General features: G+C 36.6%; 1 protein-coding gene and 1 pseudogene across 3 annotated transcripts; both read right to left on the reverse strand.

The window, feature by feature from the left end:
• Nucleotides 1–1617: 1617 nt before the first annotated feature.
• On the reverse strand, nucleotides 1618–6702 carry LOC113118012 (RNA cytidine acetyltransferase-like; annotated as a pseudogene).
• Nucleotides 6703–6734: 32 nt separating this feature from the next.
• On the reverse strand, nucleotides 6735–20144 carry LOC113118478 (caprin-1-like). Of its 3 annotated transcripts, none has more exons than XM_026287691.1 (18): nucleotides 20001–20144; nucleotides 19287–19466; nucleotides 17526–17588; nucleotides 17359–17445; nucleotides 16971–17209; nucleotides 16307–16389; nucleotides 14906–15058; nucleotides 14754–14806; nucleotides 14115–14198; nucleotides 13812–13976; nucleotides 13623–13731; nucleotides 13466–13527; nucleotides 13235–13345; nucleotides 12191–12334; nucleotides 10687–10840; nucleotides 10081–10281; nucleotides 7372–7478; nucleotides 6735–7244 (listed from the first exon to the last, which is right to left on the reverse strand). In XM_026287691.1, exons 2-18 carry the CDS (start codon nucleotides 19464–19466, stop codon nucleotides 7158–7160), a joined length of 2082 nt encoding a protein of 693 aa, XP_026143476.1. In that variant the 5' UTR covers nucleotides 20001–20144; the 3' UTR covers nucleotides 6735–7157. The 3 variants fall into 3 exon arrangements, with proteins under 3 accessions (XP_026143476.1, XP_026143475.1, XP_026143477.1); XM_026287690.1 differs by having other exon boundaries at nucleotides 10081–10284; XM_026287692.1 differs by lacking the exon at nucleotides 12191–12334 and having other exon boundaries at nucleotides 10081–10284.
• Between the last annotated feature and the right edge of the window lie 790 nt (nucleotides 20145–20934).

Below are 20934 nucleotides of genomic sequence, written 5' to 3' on the forward strand. Positions count from 1 at the left end.
AAAAGAATTAAATGAGCCAGCCATCATCATGTGTATATACAGTTGGGGGGGGGGGGTCATTATTTATTTAGCAAAAATAAAGCCAATATGGAAAAGCCGTGGGTGACGAACTAAGGACACTCAATGATTCAGTTGTTTGTATATCAACTTTAAGCAGCAATAACTTGAAGTAATGCTTTTCTGGATGACTTTATCAGTCTCTCACATTGTTCTGGAGAAATTTTGGCCAGCTCTTCTTTACAACATTGCTCCAGTTTATTGAGGTTTGTGGGTATTTGTTGTAAACAGCTCTCGCCACAGCATTTCAATCAGGATGAGGTCTGGACTTTGACTGGGCAACTGCAACACCTTTGATTCTTTTCTTTTTCAGCCATTCTGTTGTAGATTTGCTGGTGTGCTAGGGATCATTGCCCAGTTTCATGACTTGGTCTTGGCCAAGGTTTAGCTGTTGGACATGTGGCCTCACATTTGACTCTAGAATACTTTGATTTACAGAGGAGTTTGTGGTCAGCTCAGTGACTGTGAGGTGTCCAGGCCTGAGCCGTTTGTGCTGATTTACTTTTATGATAGCTAATGTGGTTTATGAAATTTAAAAACAGTGTAACATTAAAATATAATAGAGTGCACTGCACATAAACACAAAAGTATTAAAAATTTTATAAACGTTAAATATAAACATATTAGTTGCATATGCATGGCAATTTTACATGTTTGCAAACTGTGTGTAAAGAAGACAAAATTATGTACAGTGTACACCTCTTAAATTTAGCATTTTTACTAAACATTACAATGTTGAGTATATTTTGTACACAAGTAATACACCTTAAGATTATCGTTTATTTTACAGACTGTTTCTGAAATCAGCTTTCAGAGAAAAACATGAGGTCTACTACACCATGGGAATATTAATATTGAAATGTGGTTAAAAGAAAAAAACAACAATGTAAACATTTTTTTGTGTGCTCACTGAAAATACCTGCAGAGCTTGAGTCTTGCCAAAATTTTTTACAACTATTTGGTCTTGTCTCTATAGGTCTTACAAAAAAAAATCATATTTTCATTTGGACTTATGTCTTAAATAAATATACTGTCCAGAGAACCAAGACAACACAAATACATTCAAAAATGTAATTTTAAAGTGCATCTCTTTTATGGGTTCTTTCCAATTTTGCTCTTTTTGTCCTTATTTTTCTTCATCTTCTTGCTTTGCCATTGTTCTTTCTGATTTATGACTGGTTTTCTTTTCTTGTCACTAAGAGAGAAAAAAGATCAAAGTTCATAGCAGTTCATGATTCCAGACAAAACCCTCCACTACCAAAGCTGCTCATACCTTTTTATGCTAACAATAGCTGTATGTCCTGCTTTCTTCAACACATGAAACACTTGGAACTCTGGCTGCATCATTCTAGGAGACAAAACACAATATTAATTTACCATAAAAATAAAAAAAAAGTAACTTCAAAAAATGTTGTTCTTTTGAACTTTCTATTCACTGAAGAATCCTAAAAAATAAAGTTTTCACAAAAGAACAGCACTTTCAAAAAAATTTTAATATAACTCAGATTATATTCGTCTGAAAGAAGAAAGTAATATAAACTAAGTTGGCCTTGAGGGGGAGTAAAAAACAGGCGAATTTAATATCCTAATGATTTTTGGCAGAAAAAAAGAAAAATTTATCATTCTGACCCATACAACGTATTTTTTGCTATTGTTACAAATATACCTGTGCTACTGAAGACTAGTTTTTTTGTGGTCTAAGGTGACATATTTTAAAAAATAATAATCTAGTCTCATATCAGATCCTCATTTAGTGTCTGTACAGTTGGTTCCATGCTTATATCTTTGGTGGCCACCATCTCTGCTTCAACCGCCTTCTCCTGAAGAATGTTAAAGAACCGCAGAAGAGATAAAAATGAACAGTAGCTACACACTGAAACAACAAAACAGTCTAGAAGAGGTAGACTACTCACTCCTTCAAGTGGCAGTGCTCTGATAAGATCCTTGTGTGTTGCTTTAATCAGTGTGTGTAGAAGAGACCAGGACGGAGTGCTCGGACTCACCTGCACCTCTTTACGGATGACACAGTTGAACAGGCCCATAAGCTGAGAACCAGGCAGCTCAATCTCCTTCTCCAGCTCATCTACACTCTTGTGTTGAAGCCCAATTCCTAACAGTAGAGCCTGAAAAAAGAACCGATTGTTTTATACACATACCTGAACACACACCAGAGATGGAAATTCGGTCAGCTTCAGCTAAATGACTTCTACTTAAAAGCAGAATTACACACTGGGCAACAGAAAGTGTGATGTCTCCCAGTTGTTTGAGGAAATACATGCGTGCAATAACAGAGATCATGTCTATGATGAGGTGATCGTACGACCTGAAGCATCTGGAAATGTATTAAAGAAACATGGTGGACTGAGTGAATGTGGCCGCTAACTCCGCACTGGTGAGTGCTGAAGATACACATGAAAAGGCATCTTAAAACCAACAGAACACACATACAACATTTATTTTATTGAGGTATGAATGTGGGCCTGTACCTGCTGGGATGTCATCCTTAGCGTTCTTGTTCTGCAGTATATTGAGAGCCAGGGTTGGGCTAAATTTGCTGAACTGGTAGGAGAGCAGGGAGAGGAACCTCCACCGGAAATCTGTCCCACACAAGAAAAGTTAGTCTTTTGAAAGCATTCTATCTATTATAACATGGTTTTCTTGAATACTACATTCTGATAGGTACAATGCTGCATTCATACTACATTATAAGATACTGGGAATACCCTTCCAAAAAGCCGAGAGCCACTGGTCCTGCTCTGTTGACTCCTCAACATTGAGCTCCTTCAGCATAATGCAGGAGTGCTCTCCCGTCAGGTCATTCTACAGGTCACAATAAGAATACATTCTACTTGTTACATAGTTACAAAATATGAAAATAAAATAAAAATAAATAAATACTGAATCATTACCGGAGTCTGTCTTAAATAAACAGGCACAAAACCAGCCTTTTTCCAGAATCTGGGTGGGGAAATAAAAAAAAAGCAAGAGATATTTAGGAGTTACTAACATGTTTTGTAATAAAAATATCACCGTTAAACCTTCTTGCATGGAGCAACACACTTGAGCAGATGAGGAGTGAGACCATAAGACACCCCGAGGTAGTCCAGCCTCTCGGCTCTACTCATTCAGCTTCAACAGCAGCGGTGGCAGGTCTTTCCTCGGAGACACCACCTCCTCCAGGAGAGTGACAGCCTGCACACCAATCAAAAATATACTCCCAGAATACAGACTTTAAGGATTCTTCATTATTACTACTTCTGGTCCAGATAGTATGCTTCTTTATCAGGTGGCATTTATAACCACTAAAATGCATGAAGGATGATCTACATTTTTTTTTATTTTGTTACGTCCAGAGCTGAATTGTGTTGAGACAGCTGAAGTAGAGTTTATGTCTTTGTCTCTTCAGTTAAATCTATGACCGAGACTTTTCTAAGAGAGAAGTGAGTATTCATTTGAGTTGCCCATTGTAAATACTGAACTAGCTTTATTTTATGTCTTTTTTGGGGGGGTTAGTAGGAAGATGGGTGCCATTTTGTTTTACACTACCTATTTTCCACTGGTTATGTTAGTTTAGGAAGTCAGTATCTCCTTTTTCTGTTTTTATTTTATTTGTAGCTTGTGTAGTTGGTTATAAAACAGTCAGTTCTGTTATGTTTGTTATTTTGGCATTGTCCCCTTGTGAAGTTAATACACTTTTGTTATTTCTTTGTTCAGAATTATGTAGGCTAAACAAAAACTTTGTTCTTTGGGTTATTGTTGCCATTTTGTGCCCATAAACTGCGTTTTCTCTGCCGTGGCACAGTCTCCACCTCCAGACATTTTATTTCTGTTGCGGTCTTCCCTAGACTAGTTTAGACCGTAACAGATTTCAAAACTTATTGTACACAGTGCTGCCACAGAGGGCTTTTTCTGTTACAAAAAGGAACAACTAAAGCTAGCATATCAATTTGAATCAAATTTGCGTATAATCATCACATCAAAAAGTCAGTAAAGTTGTTTTTCTAAGAAATTAATACTTTGATCAACTAACTGCAGCCTTCATGAACATAAGATAAATGTTCTAAAATCGCTTCAAAATGTTAAATGTAAGAAGTAAAATACAGTACAATCAGTTTTTCAGCAATATTTCCTACACCTATTTTCAATATATGAACACAAAGAAGAATGATTTCATATTTTTCACTTAAATAGACCAATATAACAATGCAATACAGGTATATTTACATACATACATTATAGTATATACACAATCCACAGGAATACTAAAATGTTTTAATATATGAAAAATGCCACACAGAATTTGATGAACGTTACCTCACTGCTCACAGATGTGATTGTGCTTGTAGTTGTCTATTCTTGTTCTTCCGGAAGAGGAAACTGACCTTCATAATAATGCTGTAGCAGTTGCTATGTACGGCTGCCGTAACCCATCTAAAGAGTGGCACAATAAATCACAGATGAACAATGACGTAACTGGTCAAACAAGACAATAATGCCTTGTATATGTATGTTTTTCACTGGTTGTATACAAGGAAAAATCATCTACCCCCTGATAATCAGGATTTATTGCAATACGGACGATCCGGCCCCCAGAGAAGCTTCTGAACTCAGGGTCTTGAAACTAAATGTAAAACACAAGAGCATCAAAATAATTTCAGAATCACTCTTTGTAAGTTTGGCACAAATAATAGACATACACTACTGTTCAAAAGTAAGTTTTGAGCAAGTGCGTTGCTTCATATTTTTGTGGTAACCGTCAAACAATTTTCAGAATTCAACGATGAATAGAAAGTTCAAAATAATAGCATTTATTGGAAATTAAAACTTTTGTAATATTATAATTATCTTTACTGTAAGATTTGATCAATTAATAAGTATTTTGAAGTATTAGTTTCTTTAAAAAAAAGAAAAAAGACTGACCCCAAACTGTAGTTTAACATGTAGTGCGGTTTGAATTAACATTAGTATTTGTTACCTGTTCGAATATCCTGTTAGACAAATAAAGTCAAAACAGTTGAGAACCACTGCTCTAATGCAATAATAGATATTTATTCACCTTGTAATGCGATGCAACGTAAAGTGCCATAAGACGCTGGAGGAAAGTCTCAGAAGCTTTATGATAACAAAACAATGCGTCTCGATTCACATAATAACTGGAATACGGGATTAAAGAAATCTTATGTGTAGAAGATAGATGAGAGACAGTGTTTTGTTATTTTGAGATATAAGGTATGTGTTTACAGTATATATCATTATGATATAAAACACTGAAAATCTGTAAAAAAAAAAAAAAAATTGTCAGTCACATTATGAGTCAAAATTATAAAGAGACATTTAATCCCATAATTCCATTTCTTTTTACTTATAATGATTTGGTATATCATAGTTTTGACTTTTTATCACATAATTATGACTGTCACAATTTTGACTTGATCTCATAATTACAACTTTTTGTCTCATGATTATGGTTTAACAGAGCATTATTTTCTTTCTCATGTGGCAGAAATAGGAGTAATGTTCCACCTGCTGCCAGTCTGGCTGTGCTGGTGTTTCTGTTCTCAGCCGAGAGGTTCAGCTGGCTGTCTGCACTCTGCTGCCTTAACTGCTGAATCAGCTTAAGAGACAGAGAGCGACCGGTGCCCTCGGACCTGCATGATGACACAAGGATTACTGCATTGTTATTATACCATACCATTGTAAAAAGAGCTAAGAGCTCTTTAAATACAGACCCATTGATCGTAGATGCCATAAACACAAGGTAAGGCTCCAGCAGTTTCTTCACTAAAGGCAGTGGGATCGCGGCAGCCTCGTCGATGACTAGCAGCTCTGCCTGGCCTAACTTCACCACATCAGCAGGGTGAATGTACTGCAGATTAAAACAGATCAGCAAGACAGGAGAAAAATGATGAATGGTAATTATAGAGTTATGAACGATGCACAATGCACTACATGAACATCCACATACTTTACATATACCAACGTTGAATAAAACAACTCTAAGCAAAGAAAATGTGTAAGATTGCATGATTTAACAAATAATTACAAGAAAAAAAAAAAAAAATGGAAAAGAAATTCAGTATACCTGAATGGTCTGGCGAGGTTCTTTGAAGATGTTCACGCGAATCACAGCTTTGTTAAAATCTGGGTTCAACGACTGGATTATTTCGTAGTCCAGATGTTCCTAAAATTTACATTTAAAACCGGTTTTAAAGTATGTTCCTTAAATGCAGTAGTCTCCTGACAGATAACATTTGTCTATAGTATTTATTCATTCATATATAGAAGTTTAAAGTCTCTTTTTTTTTTTCTTTAGCCTTTAACTCCAATACCTACATAATGTTTTCTTTCAGAAGATCACCAACTGTTACCTATGTTAATAGTGATAGCTTCTATAGAAGCAGCATTGAAAGGGAAAGCCAATAACACAGAGAATCCTTAGATTTGCAGTAGGTTTTAGACAACTGCTTATGTAGGGACTTGAATATGCAAATAAAGGCTCTGGAATAAAGAATTTTTAACAAGCGCATTAACATACATAGTGTTTTTTTTTTTTTTAGCAGTACTCATAAGGTCATTTAGGTTGATAGGCAAAGTATACTGACATCCAAATAAAGCCAAATGTGTCTGACTTGATACTGTTATCATGACTGTGGGATACAAAAAACAGCAGTAAAGCATTTAACGCAACACATCTTTATTGAAACTCTTGAAGTAATATCACTTTACAAACTGAGACTCTTAATGTACCAAAAGAAACATTTTAGAACCAAAATGTATTAGTGGGAACAAAAAAAAAAAAAAAGGGGCAGCAAAAGAAGTGCCAATTTTGGACCATCTGTGGCAGGTATGAGTTTAATTTCAAACAAAAAAATAAAATAAATTAAGTCTTTCAAGTTCACAGGTATCTGTTAAACACAGGGTACTTTTAAAAATCACTGGGTTTCAGCTTGCTTTCTGAATCACTGAATCATTTTCTCAGTTTTAACATATTAGGGTAAGATGTTGTCCGATCAATTCCATGAAGGTGAGAGAAGGGGGGCATATGCACTTCAGTATTTCAATGTTCACTGCGGTCCAGATGTAAGCTCCGTTCACAAGGCTTAAGACCGCATAGCTGGAGCACTTCCTCGTGGGACCCCTCGAGCCCCTTGGCCAGCACCACGTTTATAGTTCTGTTGGTAGCCATCCTGTGGAGAGACAAATTAAAAGATTAAAAGAAATTCATAATGTCTCAACAGTATTTGGAGGATGTGTTGAGTGAGACTAATGCTAAAATAATAAAGAGAAACATATAGTATCAAAAGCAGAACTGACCCGCTGATAGCCGTTGTTGGAATAGTCACGAGGTGCGCTGAATTGGGTTTGTCCATAGCCAGAGTTTGCAGAGTTGGAGAAGTGTGGGCGATAACCATCATATCCCCCTGAAATAAACAAAACCTCCGATTAATTGACCATTGTAATTGACAAAGAATATGCATTTTTTTTTTTTTTTTTTTTTTTTAAACTTGCCGGTTTCCATCCAACTGACCCTATACTGATTAAATGGTGAGCGTCATGACATCCTATTTTTGGTTCCAGCACACTGGCTGGCATTCATTGCAAGTTGATGTATTACAAACGGGCATCTTCTATGAACTGTTGCGGATTCACAAACTGCGGCACAAATTTGCGGAGGTGGTGGTGGAGGTGCAGCCGCGCAGACAGCTGAGATTGGTAGAATTAACTGCTCTCTTTCGAGCACGCATTCCATTTTTATGTTTAGTGGAGTGCATATGCGACCGAAGTGCGTTAGCTCCCATCCAGTTGACATTGATGGTTTTTTTTTACACACCGAACAATAAGCCTGCCTGTTAGTGTTGTCACGGTACCAAAATTTCAGTATTCTGTACCGATACCAGTGAAAATCCACGGTTCTCTGTACCAATTTCGGTACCAAAGCAAAACACAAAAATATGCTAATAAAAAAAATAACTTTTTAACACTAAAAATAAAACCAATGACATTCTTTATACTTATTTACAATTGTGTTTAAAGTTTTTCTACAAGTTATATAATTATTAAAAACAGTAAACACGTTTCACCCAAATTTAATTTGTCTTAATTTACGAAATTTAAACATTTTATTTTTGGTAAATAAAGGGGATTTTTTTTTTTTATTATTTGCTATTAAAATTAAAACAAGGAAGAAATATTGTGATTTATTTCTTAAAAAAAATAACGTTTTTAATTTTTTCAACAGTAGTAGCAGTATCACATACATTTTATTAAATAGTAATATTTCTAGCACAATACCCTTATGTAAAAATTAACTTTTAGGCCTAATGAATGCATATTTGTCATTTTAACTGAACTTAAGACTGGTGGTGATGCTTAAGATATTTTTAGTCATTGAGGGTTTCTTAAAAAAAAAAAAAAAGTAATAGATCAAATTAATTATTATTAAAGGATAATACTACTACTAATTCTACTATCATACTAATGTATATACCATGCACTATGAATTGATGAGCTGCTGGGTTCATGAATATTAATCACGTTGTTTGCGTTAGGGTCAAACTGATTTGCTGAAATCAAACCAGGGACGGTACAAGATCAGCGCCAGCCAATGAAATTGCCATTTGCGCATTAGCTCCGCCCACTACCGAGAAACGGGTGTGTCTTCTGCTCGTTCGAAAATGAATATGAATAATTCTAAATTAACTCCATTATTTTGACAGAAGACAGAATAGTTTACATATAGTGCGTCGATTCAGCGTGCTAAGACTCTCTCTCTCTGTGTATGTGTGAGAAACAGCACTATGAGTAAAGCAACGGTGAGTTGTGCGCCTTCACACAGAGTTTACAGAGCATCAAATACAGGTTCGCTGTGCGTCCATTGAGATGAACTGAAAAGTTCAGATCGCTTGATGGAGAGAAAACTCTGAAGCTCAGATGCTGAAATTAATGCAAGCGTCATGCGCTTCAGTCTATGGAGAAAACAAACCCACACGTCTCTGCCATTCATTCATTCACACAGAGACGCGCAGAACACGGATTCATATTTCAAACAACTTTTGCGGCTTAACACTTACAGATACTAGTCCATATAGAGATTTGATTTGATTATTCTAGCTTTGACAAATTCCATGACTCTCCATATTAAAATGTAAGTTTCATTTTCATGACTGGATTTTGAGAGTCCTCGTTTTCTGCTTCGCGGAAATCATAGCGTCAAGACATATGCGTCTAGAACCGGGTTTGAACGGGACCTCGGTACTACCGGTACTTAAAGAAACCTGGTACAGTCACATTTAAATTTTTTTAGTACCGAAGAACCGGGTCTTTTGACAACACTACTGCCTGTTATTCCCTACTACAGGCCTGAGCCAGTCCTTAAACGCTGAGTCGTTAGAAAACTTGCATTTGCCCATAAAGACGACGATGGTTGTCCAGTCGTTGAAGATATGCCTTGAAGTCTAAAATAAAACGCAAGCCAGCCACTTCTGTTGAGTGTGCAGTGTTCTGAGATGATGCTGAACAACCACTGAATATGACGTCAGCATCAAACATACATTGAGACGGAGACGAAAGATCTTTGATTATGTGCCCAGATATGCTAAAGCCCATATTTAAACGAACTAACGCGAACGCAGATAGAATTTAAATCAGAATAGGACACCTGATAGTCTGAAAAAATAATACCTAATTTGGAAAAAAAAATAATACCTCTGAGACCACATATAACACTTTTAATGGCCTTAAATTTGACAATTTTGATTTATCACTTTTTAATACTTTTTAAAACCCCGCGGACACCCTGACTATAAGTACATGTTAGTACACGTACTGTAAAATAAAGTGCAACCATATATTTTATAGACAAATGGCATTTCCATCAGCTATATTGGTAAATTTTGAAGCGCTTAATATTTTTTCCGCAAAGAAAATCCTTGGATGGAAACCTGCCTAAAAAAAAAAAAAAAAAAAAAAAAAAAAAAAAAAAAAAAAGTATACTACTGCTACAAACACTATATTGTTCTGTACCTCTGAAACCATTGGATTGTCCTCTGTAGCCATTGATCATCCCACGTGAGTTACGAGGACCTCCACGAGAAATTCCTCTGCTGTTGTAGAAGGACTGAGCCTGACGGCTGAAACCATTGCCCTGGCCACCTGACTGCTGGGACATGGGCTGGGGGCCAGTGGAGTTGGGGAGTGACTGGTCTTGAGCATGGAAGGCACCAACTACTGTGAATACAGGGATAAAACAGCTGAATTAAACCTTTATTAATTATTATTTTAATTAAACATCCAATCAGTCAGTCAAACTTGATTATGCATGTATGAATATGCATTTTGAAGGGATATATATATATATATATATATATATATATATATATATATATATATATATATATATATATATATATATATATATATATATATATATATATATATATATATATATATATAGTCATATTTCAATAGCTTTCAAATGGCATTATGTAGGGCAGGGAATAGTCAAAGTTTATATTATTGACTCCACAGTTGCTTGCTTCCATGAGCCACATGTTGAGAAGTGCTGACTATATACAGGATTATATTGGGGGAATTAAAAAATGATTGAGGGATTCTGAAGATTTTCCTCACCAGATTGGAGCTGCTCTGGCGGCATGTCTGCTTGCTCCACAGGGTGTTGTGTCTGGCTATTAAAACCCTGGCTGTAGCTATTCTGGTATTGGCTGGCCTGCTTTATTGAGTCCGTATCATTAACTGGTGGGATAGGAGCATTGAGGTTGAACACCTGTCAGGAAGAACATGAGTAAGTGACCATGTTATATTCGGCAATGGAGAATCCAACACAAAAGTCTGGTAACTAAATGAAACCCTTCACACTTATGAGAGTTATCTTCAATCTTCAAAATATATTTTATGTTCAACATAAAACAGTGATCCTCAAATCTGGCTCGCGAGATCCACTTTCCTGCGAAGTTTAACTCTAACCCGAATCAAACACGCATGAGTTTGCTAATCAGTGTCTTCAGGATCATTAGAAAATCACAGGCAGGTGTGTTTAATTAGAGCGAAGCTAAACTCTGCAGGAAACTGGAGCGCGTGAGCCAGATTTGAGGATCACGGACATAAAACAACATACAGGTTTGGAACGACATGAGGGCAAGTAAATGACAATTTTCAATTTTGGGTGAACTATCCCTTTAAGTTAAAACACCCACACACACAAAAGTATAAGTTATCTTAAAGCACAAATACAGACACGTGGGCACATACACCTTTGTAAATCGTTTGGATTTCTGAAGCACATTAGCAATTTTGTGTACAGTCTACTGTCCATGTCCAGAAAGGTATGAAAAACATCAAAGTAGTCCAGGTGACATCAGTTCACACAGCTTCAATGGAGGGATTGAGAGCTCTCGGACTAAATCTAAAATATCTTAAACTGTGTTACGAAGATAAACGGAGGTCTTACGGGTTTGGAACGACATGAGGGTGAGTTATTAATGACAATTTTGCTATTTGGGTGAGCTAACCCTTTAAATTTGAAGTGACAATGACGATTAAATGTCGATTATGTTTTTGTGTTGTGGAAACGACATGTCATATTACATTCTTCAAATTGGTAATTTTAGTATTGCGAAAAACAAGATGGTTATTCAATTCAAGATTAAAACATACAGAAAACAAGCAACCGACATTCGTGATCACAAACTGATGATTTCACTGAATCTCGATGTCTACACTGGCTCAATGAAAAAAAAGGAAAACCTTAACAGGAGGCTACTTAAGTATTCAGTTCTCATTTTAAACAATTTTTCATTTTCAAGCCATCAATGACTAAAGCAGCAACCTCCCGGCAAGTTTTTAATAACACTACAGCCACACGCAGAAATGAGCAGAGCTGCTTATTTTATGTTTAAAAAAAAAAAAAAAAAAAGATTAACCATTCAGTTGGAAAGCTAATTATTATGAAACCAATGGAACTGCATTTTCAAGCACTTTATCTAAGTCCAACTATTTTTCAAACCTCAAACACTACATTCAAATTAAAGCATTTAAGGATTTAAAGCACACATATGAACCCTGCTGTTTTTACCAGTTTAAAACATCTTAGTTTTTTTTAATTCAGGCATGTTACCGTTTGCATGGACTGGAATGGGGCTGCATTGACATTGATGCCACTGCTGTGCAAGGGTTTGGATCCGGCCTGAATCACTTGGGTCTGGGAGACAGGAGGGAGCACCGTTGATGGAGGCGGCTGCTCTGTCAAGGGCATGGAGGCCTACAGAGGACAAGCTAAGTTTTTGATTGCTGAAAATTACTTGATGCACATTTTGTGGAGTTAACATTTGGTTATATTAGAAAGCTCATATTCTAGCTACACAGTAATAATAGACCTGGCAACCTTGACTTTTTTTTTAGTACCATCAGCATGGTTTTTATATTATTAAAAAAATGAATAATAAATAAACTCCAGTACACTTCTGTATAGGGCTGGGCGACATAAGCAGAAATTCATATCTTGTTATTTTTGGGATTATTTGCCGTATACAGTAGCCTCTCAGTATTTTGTATTTGGATTAAATAAATAAAGTGAATGCCAGCATGTGGGCATGTGTGCAAAAAAGGGCTATAAACCACATTACATTGTAACACTGAAATCTAAAAAAATCCTTTTAAGTTTGAGGTATATAGCAGCTCATGCAATTCTGACAGTAAAATGGAAATATTTCCATGGCTTTTTTAACATTTACAGATAGAGATATACCTGTGAAATGCAAGTTATGCATTAAGGAAAACAGTACATCTCAAACATATTAACAGTGCATCTCTGTCAGCCTCACAAGCAGCTTTTTGTCAGAGCATCTGACGGGGCGTCCGTGAGCCACTTTGAACTGAAACTATAAGCTACTAGGAGAGAAATAAAAACGCAGAAATTTAAAAGCAAAAAAAAGAAAACCCTGGTTGACCTCTACAACTTCTTCTGTTGCTTGTTTTGAATACTGCACGTGGACCGAGGCATCACTTGATTTTTGCATAGTTTAGAGTGACAAATCGTACCAGCGTACCTTGATGTAAAAGAGCGTAGCCAATACACAATGCATACAGGTTGACAGGTCTGTAATAAATAATTTGGAGAACTCATTGAATTCATGAAACAAACGGGCGCTTGATAACTTGCCTGAATAGGATCAATGGAGTCTGTCTGTGGTCGGGGATCAGCTGCGTGAGAAGATTGGTATATTGGAGGCGGTGTGGAGAAGGTTTCTGGTGATGGAGAGACCATGGAGATCTGCAGACAAAGTAAATTCACATCTTATCTTTACACAGATATAAGATCCATACTCTCATCTTTCTTTTACAGACAGATCAGCAAACTCATTTCCATCCAGAAGAACTTGGCTATACTCACTTGTGTGGGTTCAGGCTGGACGCCAACAGCAGGAGGCTGGGCGAGAAGAGACTCTGGGTGTGCTGCAGGTTGAGAAACCAAAGCCCAAAGTTAGCTTGATTTAAAATGCTTAACCCATAAAGCTAACTGAATGAACATGGTGGAAATATGAACATACCTGGTGGACACCCCATCGGTGGCATCTCCATATTAGGGACCGGTTTCATAGGTTGCGCCGATACAATAGCTGGATCAAGAGACTGTCCATCAAAATCAAGCATGGAGTCCTGGAAACAAAAAGAGCATTTAGAATACATACAAACATTTGCCAAATAAGACAAACCTGCAAAAAAAACAAAAACCCCACCTGCATGAAGTTGTATGGTCCCTGCATCTGTGCCATGAGATCCTGAACCACCTGCTGTCGAACCACAGGGTCTGAAGGGGGTGTTGGAGTTACTGTGGTCAGAGGATGGGGCTCTGGGACGACAGGGGCAGGGGCGGTCTGAACCGGCTGCATGGAGTTCACCACCTGTAACAAATCCAATAGGCTTTAGACATTTGGAGTCAAAAAGGCTGAGAACCACTGATGTACTTATCCATACACAAAATATTAAACAAGGGCAAAAATGTCTACATGGGTTACAATGCAGTTTCTAGGGCAGCTTACCTCCATCTCCGCACTCCATTCCTCTCTTTGTTCCTTGTCGCCAGTACTGTACGTGCTCTCCAAAACAAACTGCCTATTAACAAACTGGAGAGAAAGATAAAAGGTCAAAAAAAATTGGGAATCAAGAGAAAATTCTGCTTAAACTTTCTTTACCCCTGAGCAGGATCATACAATTATAGGGCTCTCACACATTCACCATGTCCCTGAAGTCAACTTGTGTAAATGTTTTCCACCAAAAACTGCTGTGTTTTACTTTTCAAAACCCGTTTGTCCATCCTAAACCCTGGTTTATTCTTGCCGAATCAATGAGTGCATGTTGCTTTTGCAAACCAGTATTACTTTAGTATCACTACTAAAATACTATTCCTCTATTCTAGTTATTCATATTTTAAGTTCTCATTTTAATTGAGTAATTATTTGTGCATTATTTTTATTTGTTTTTTTTTTCCATATTTAAATCAAACATTTTTACATTTTAATTTTCAGTACATTAAGTTGAACCAAGTTAAATTGAGAAATGCTACCTAAATAAGCTGAAAAAAATATGATTTTTGAATTAATGTTTACTTTGAATTAATGTCTAAACAGACCCCTCTTAAACTTGCATCTTACAAAGTGAATTTAACTAACTTCCCTTACCTCGGTCACCTCAATTGGAATGGGTTCTGCGTACGCTTCTGTAATTTCACCCTCTGTTAGGAGACAAAGTCAGTTTTTAGAAAGCAGCCTGTATTGCAGCAGTTTCAGAATGAGTCACTCAATTGAGCAATGTGAAATGAGGAGTGTTTTACCCGTGTCTGGAAGGTGCTCCTCTGCTTCAGACACTTCCACTGCAGCTGTCGGCTCCTCCTCTTCCTCCGTGCAAACTCCGTTCTGATGAGACTGCGTTCTATCAAAGTAGCCGCTCTGCAAAACCCGCTCCAACATCTCATTCAGTGCTTTATCTGAAAGACAAGCATTTACACTCCAATTCAAATGTTTAGGATCCGTAAGATACATTTTTGCTCACGAAGGATGCATTCATTTGATCAAATTTTGTAAAATATTAGAATTTAAAATAACTTTCATTTCAATACATTTTAAAAGTGTAATTTGTTCCTACGATGCAAAACTGAATTACATGATCCTTCAAAAAAAAAATAATAATAAAAAAAAAAAAAACACACTTTCTAATATATGTTTCAAGAAAAAAAAGAAAAAAAAGTAAAAACAGCCATGTTGCTTAATGCTTTAATTTCTTTGGAAACCATGATACATTATTGTCAGGATTGGCTTTAAAAAATAAATCCTATGTAAAAAGTGTTTTTAATGTCAGTTTTGATTACTGCATCCACACAAAATAAAAATTAAATCATTATAAACAAAAACGGATTTAAATTCTTTTTTTTTTTTTAAACGACTGTGAAGACCATCACACTGCCAGCCCAGCTGGTGCATAGCAAATGAATTTATTTATATGACATGAGCCACATGATCTGCCAAGGAATACCACTGAAGAAAACGCTAGAAGCTTTCTGAGGCAGGGCTACTGTAGGGAGTAGATCATTTTAACTAGTTTAAAAATAAATAAATATTCCTGTGAATATTAGCAGCGTTTTAATGTGCCTTCTAACTAACCATTAACATGCACCAACATCAAGACTGCTATATACCTCAAACTTGGGCAAACATTTTTTTAATTGCCTTATGGATTCCCCACAATGATGGAGTGATCTTACAGAGTCAGTGTCCCCAAGCACACAGCTGCAGGATCACACTGTGATACAGAAGACAGGGGACATGGATCATGCCACTCCACCCACTGCCGAGTCAGCACATGCACCAAGGCTGAATGCTGCAGAATACGCGACTTCCGCCTATTATCCATGTTGCTCTAGTAAACCTTGGGTAAAAACCCCGAGAATGATGCGGAACAATTCATGCAATATTCTATAATGACCAAGTTTTGTCTTTACACATACACACACACACACACACACACACACACACACACGTGTATATATAAAATTGCATGTGAAAGCTTTCAAAACATATTAGGGGTTTTTCCTGAAAAATCAAGTATAGATCTCTATAGAAGTTGATACCGACCACAAAATCAAAAATCTATGAATAATTTCACCTTAAACTTCCTAAACACAGATGTTTTGAGCTATCAGACCCTAAAAAGAAGATTAAAAGTCCATTTGACATACATGTTGTTCCTGCTACAGGCTTGTCCTTCCCCTCTAAAAGTTCCCATAAGTGCTGTGATGCTTCTTGATACTGGTCAGTTAACCTGTGTGAGAAAGGCATCCCATTATGAATATACAATCAAAAAGATAAGAAAACTCAAATTTTAAATTTAACCAAACAAGCAAACGCATATTTATTATATTAGAGAGACAGACAGAGAGAGAGAAAATATAATTTCACCCAATCTGCACTCAATCCATATGGAACTCTTTTATAATGTCTATGAATTTCGTCAAGCGTCAAAACCTTTGCCATTTCATTAAAAATATTAAATTTGGGTTTCAAATATAAACTAAAATCATTTGCGTTTTAAATTTGTTAGGTTGAGTAATTGACCATTTTTATTCAAGTGAAGTAACCCTTTAAACTTTAAAATCTTCCTGGATGCACGGTTTCCAATTGACAACTAATTATAAGTACAGTTTCAAAGACGCTGTCAACCTTAACATGCTCTGCCAATGCAGAGACCTCAAGAGAGAGCCAAATGTATATTAAAACTCTTAATTCAGGGAGTTACAGTTGGAAGAACATCAATTCTTTGGTTTGTTAACAGTATAGTTATCATTTGCAAGTAATTTCAAAATGGAGAAAAGTAGTGTGGATCTGGATGACCGTAAACTTCACCTGATGTTTTGGTCACGTTCAGGCCCCACAAGCTTGTAAAACTCATCCAGGGAAGTAAGGTCGCTCTCAGTAAGCAGCGAAGGTCCCCCAGCTCCTTGAAGTAGCTCTTGCCGCACACTTTCATCCCCAAGTCGGTCCAGAAGGAACTGCAGCTCCAGAACTCGTTTCAGCCTTTTCTGTTCCACCTCTTCACGCTGGAGTTGCTCACGACGTGCTGCTTTCTTAACACTCTTCTGGATCTATCCAAAGCAATAGATGCAGGAGACATTCTGACTCATGTATAAACCTTAATGTGAATTTCAATAGTAGATCTACACACATTAACAAACATAAATAAACTGTAGGTCCTCAGACTACGGAAGAGTAAATTGAATTCTCATGTACTCACTTCTTGACCCAATGCCAAAAAGCTCTTGTGCAGTTCCCGTGCAAAGTCAAGGTTATGGATTACCTCCTGGAACTTAGACAGGGCTTCCTGGATCGATTTGGAAAAAGAAGAGATTTCAGAAATCTGAAACAAATAACAGGAAACAAAAATATGCAGCGTTTACCCACCAGCTGGTCCTGGTTGAGACGTTCCCCTTTGACCTTTCTGGCCTCATAGTCATCAAGCTTGCTCTGCAAGAAGACAAGTGAGAGAAAAAAGAAATAAATTTGGAAAAATAAGCTGTGTAATAAAATGACAGTACAATGTAGAAGTAATCTCACAGGTGTATGTATTCATTTCCCCATCTCAAACTCCAGCTGAATTGGTCATCACAAGAACAAATGACAGAGATAAAGCATACAATCAGGCCATTCAAAATAAACTTTTGCACTTAATTGTATGCACGAACACAAACGAGCAAGCATACATCTTTAAAAATCCTGGGGTCAATAAGATTTTATGTTTTGAAAGAAGTCAGCCTTAAGGGTCACATGGGTATTCTTCTTAATATTTTTAGAATATGGTTATAAACCTTTCATGATTCTTCTAACAGGAAGTTTAAAATGGCATTTATTTCTTGTAACATTACAAGTCTTTCCTGTGTCACAGTTTTATGCATCCTTCAGTGAACTGAAAGACAAATACCTTTAAAAGAACATAGTACATAATATTTGCAATTATGAAACTAATTTCCCCATTTAAAGTGGATCAAGAGTAAGGACTTTGTTCCAGAAAGCTCCAGCATGTGGTTGAGTTATGTGGAGATTATCCCATTACAAAAAAGTTGGTGAGAGATAGGGCAGGTTCTCTTTCTACAAATGTATAATGTTGGAATCAGACAAAAATCAAGACGTAGACTGACATTCTGCCAAAGATCCACTTTTGTGTTAACAGGTTTGAAACGATGTGTGTGTGGTTTTATAATTTTATTTAATTTTCCCCAGTGAATTATTGCATTAACAAAATATCCCTTAATTTTCGACCCACGATCATTAAAACAAGAAAGAAACCAATTTTAAAGCAATGTGCTGCACTGTCACCGAGTTAAAGGTCTCTCCTGAAGGATACAAAGGCGCTTACCGTGTGTCCTGAGGACTCACCTTCCTCTGACACATTTACCTCGGCAAGACAAGCCTGAGACAATCAAAAATGTTAACTAATTTAAAATCTCTCTTAGTTTCCTCCGGCAGTTTCCCCATTTTTTAGCATGCTGAACCTGTTGTAGGACGCCATCTTAGCTTTATCTCCATGTGCGCGCTAAACAAACCGTGAACGTAGAAACTGACAAACATGTTAAGAAATAACTTTGAGTCACATCGCGGATTAAAAAGAGGGGGTGAACAAGTAATCATGTAATACATTTATACATAGAATAACGTCAATAGTTGACCGGCTAGCATGTACTAAAACTACAACTGCTAGCCGGTTAGCATTTGTAGTTGACGATACAAAGAACAGTTAAAAGCCATAGGTACAATTATAAACAATAAGCGATTTGCCTTTAACTTACATTTAAGATGATGGTTCATACACCATGACATAAATGCATATAAATACAGCAAATGTTTAATATACTTTTAGACCTGATTGTCTGCGTTTCCCTTCATTTGATAAAACTTAACACGTTTTTGACATTTATTGTCCATTCACCAGTAAGTCACACCACGGAGATCCTAGGATGATGTGCGTTTACTTGCTTAGTCAAAAGAAATGTATATGAACTTCGCCAGATTGCGTGAAATAAATAACGGAGAACAAAAGGCTCGACTGATGTGGGTTAGAGGAATGAACGGAGGACGCGAGACAACAACAACATGGTTTATCCATCCATTTGTATGTTGTAATGTTAGTTCTGATTAAGTTGGCATGTTACAGAGAGAAACCAGTACCTTTTTCTTCTCCATATTGCGCACTTTCTTTTCAAGAACCACCAGCACCTGCTTCAGGGCCTCTGAAGGGGCTCCTGTCAGCTGGGTGCTGGCTGAGATCTGGTTCATTGATCCGGGAGCAGATCCCAAGTCTGGGCTGGCAGACTTCACAGTCCTGGTGCCATTTGTTGCCGAAGGCATCTAATCAAGGATAAAGGATACGTTTTAATTTCAGAATAGAAAAAAAGGAGGAATAAAATAAAATTATGAAAACAGCATTTGAACATGTTGTAAGTTGCTGTGATCGATGATGGTTTCATTTTCGATCACATATCATCCACTTATTCTTTCTCTCAGATCGATCAAATCTTTCAGTTATGATACCAAGGTATTAAATCATACATGTTCTAATAATAAGGTAGTCATATAACTATTATATAACGAAATTATACAGAAAAGATTTCGTCTGATAGTAGCAAATCTCAGCAGGACGCGACAGGGACGCATTATGAATAAAATCCTATCCACGTCTCTATTTTTTAACAAGTAAAACTCTAAAAATTATAAAGATATTTTACAAACGCTAGAAGAACATTAGACTGCGAAATTCCCAAACACTGTCATAGCAACCCATTGTCCGCAGATTAGACTAAAAACTGTGTCCAGTCCAAATCAACTCATGATCCAGACTATACAACGTTCACGTCTGTGATTTGGATTCAGATATGTGCTCACCTTTATGCGCAATATGTCCACAAGGGAGTAAAATAATCGTATAGAGTCAAATAAGCCGAAGCGTTAATGTGTTGCTTTTATTTTCTCTTCCAATTTATTATGTGATCCGCCCCGCCGGCCTCACCGACAACTGAGAGCGAGCGAGAGGCGAGGAAAAGGTTTATAAAGAAGAAGGGCCCGGTTTAGAGGCGACCAGGATTATGCCTGTGCCTTACTGACATGTATATGCAGGTTATTATTACGTTTACTTATTGTCCGATGAAAGTACAACTAAAAAATAAAGATAACTCATGAAGCGAATAGGAAAGAGTCCTTAAGATTGCAGAAAATACTAAGATTTTAATCAGTTGTAAAACGGGCATACAATGACTCCCTCATCTGGATTTGTCGCTGAGCGCGTGCGAAACCGATCAGACTGGCTTTAAATAAACATGAAGATAGAGGAAAATGAGCAGATGATTAAACATTTTATATTTAGTATTTTGTATGACTATATTTTATTTTATTTCGCTGAAAGGGCTTTCTTTTTTTTTCAATATCATGCCAAATGACGATTATATCATGTTAAACTAACGTTACCCCTTTCCCGATTCGGCGGTTCTTAACTTTTTAATTGCTATTGTTTATTTTTCGGCTAAAATGTAAGGTTTTAAACGACGAAACAAGTCCTTACAACGTGACATCGTTATTTAATGAAGTTATTATGATGTAAATCAAACTATGGTCCAGCAGATGGCACCAGATAGAAGGAAGTGAATGCATGCAGACAACTCGAACTTTCTTTCCACAGCCTTCTAAAGAGGAATAATAGAAATCAAAAAATATTTTCATTTTTTTATTTGCATTAAGTTGACTACATTATTTAATAGCGTTTTTATTTGTGCTTAATAATTTTTTCTCCTATTGCATTTGTGTATCTTTTCAAGCTTATAGA

The sequence above is a fragment of the Carassius auratus genome, chromosome 18 (assembly GCF_003368295.1).
Source record: "Carassius auratus strain Wakin chromosome 18, ASM336829v1, whole genome shotgun sequence".
Taxonomy (NCBI): Eukaryota; Metazoa; Chordata; class Actinopteri; order Cypriniformes; family Cyprinidae; genus Carassius; species Carassius auratus.

Bases quoted from the DNA above. Each gene is read 5' to 3' on its own strand.
- LOC113118478 (XM_026287690.1), bottom strand. From the start codon at position 19,466: ATGCCTTCGGCAACAAATGGCACCAGGACTGTGAAGTCTGCCAGCCCA. The intron at 17,446-17,525 runs GTGGGTAAACGC...AAATCGATCCAG, and splicing joins GTCTCAACCAGGACCAGCTG to GAAGCCCTGTCTAAGTTCCA. The intron at 10,285-10,686 runs GTGAGGAAAATC...CTGTATTCACAG, and splicing joins GCCAGAGCAGCTCCAATCTG to TAGTTGGTGCCTTCCATGCT.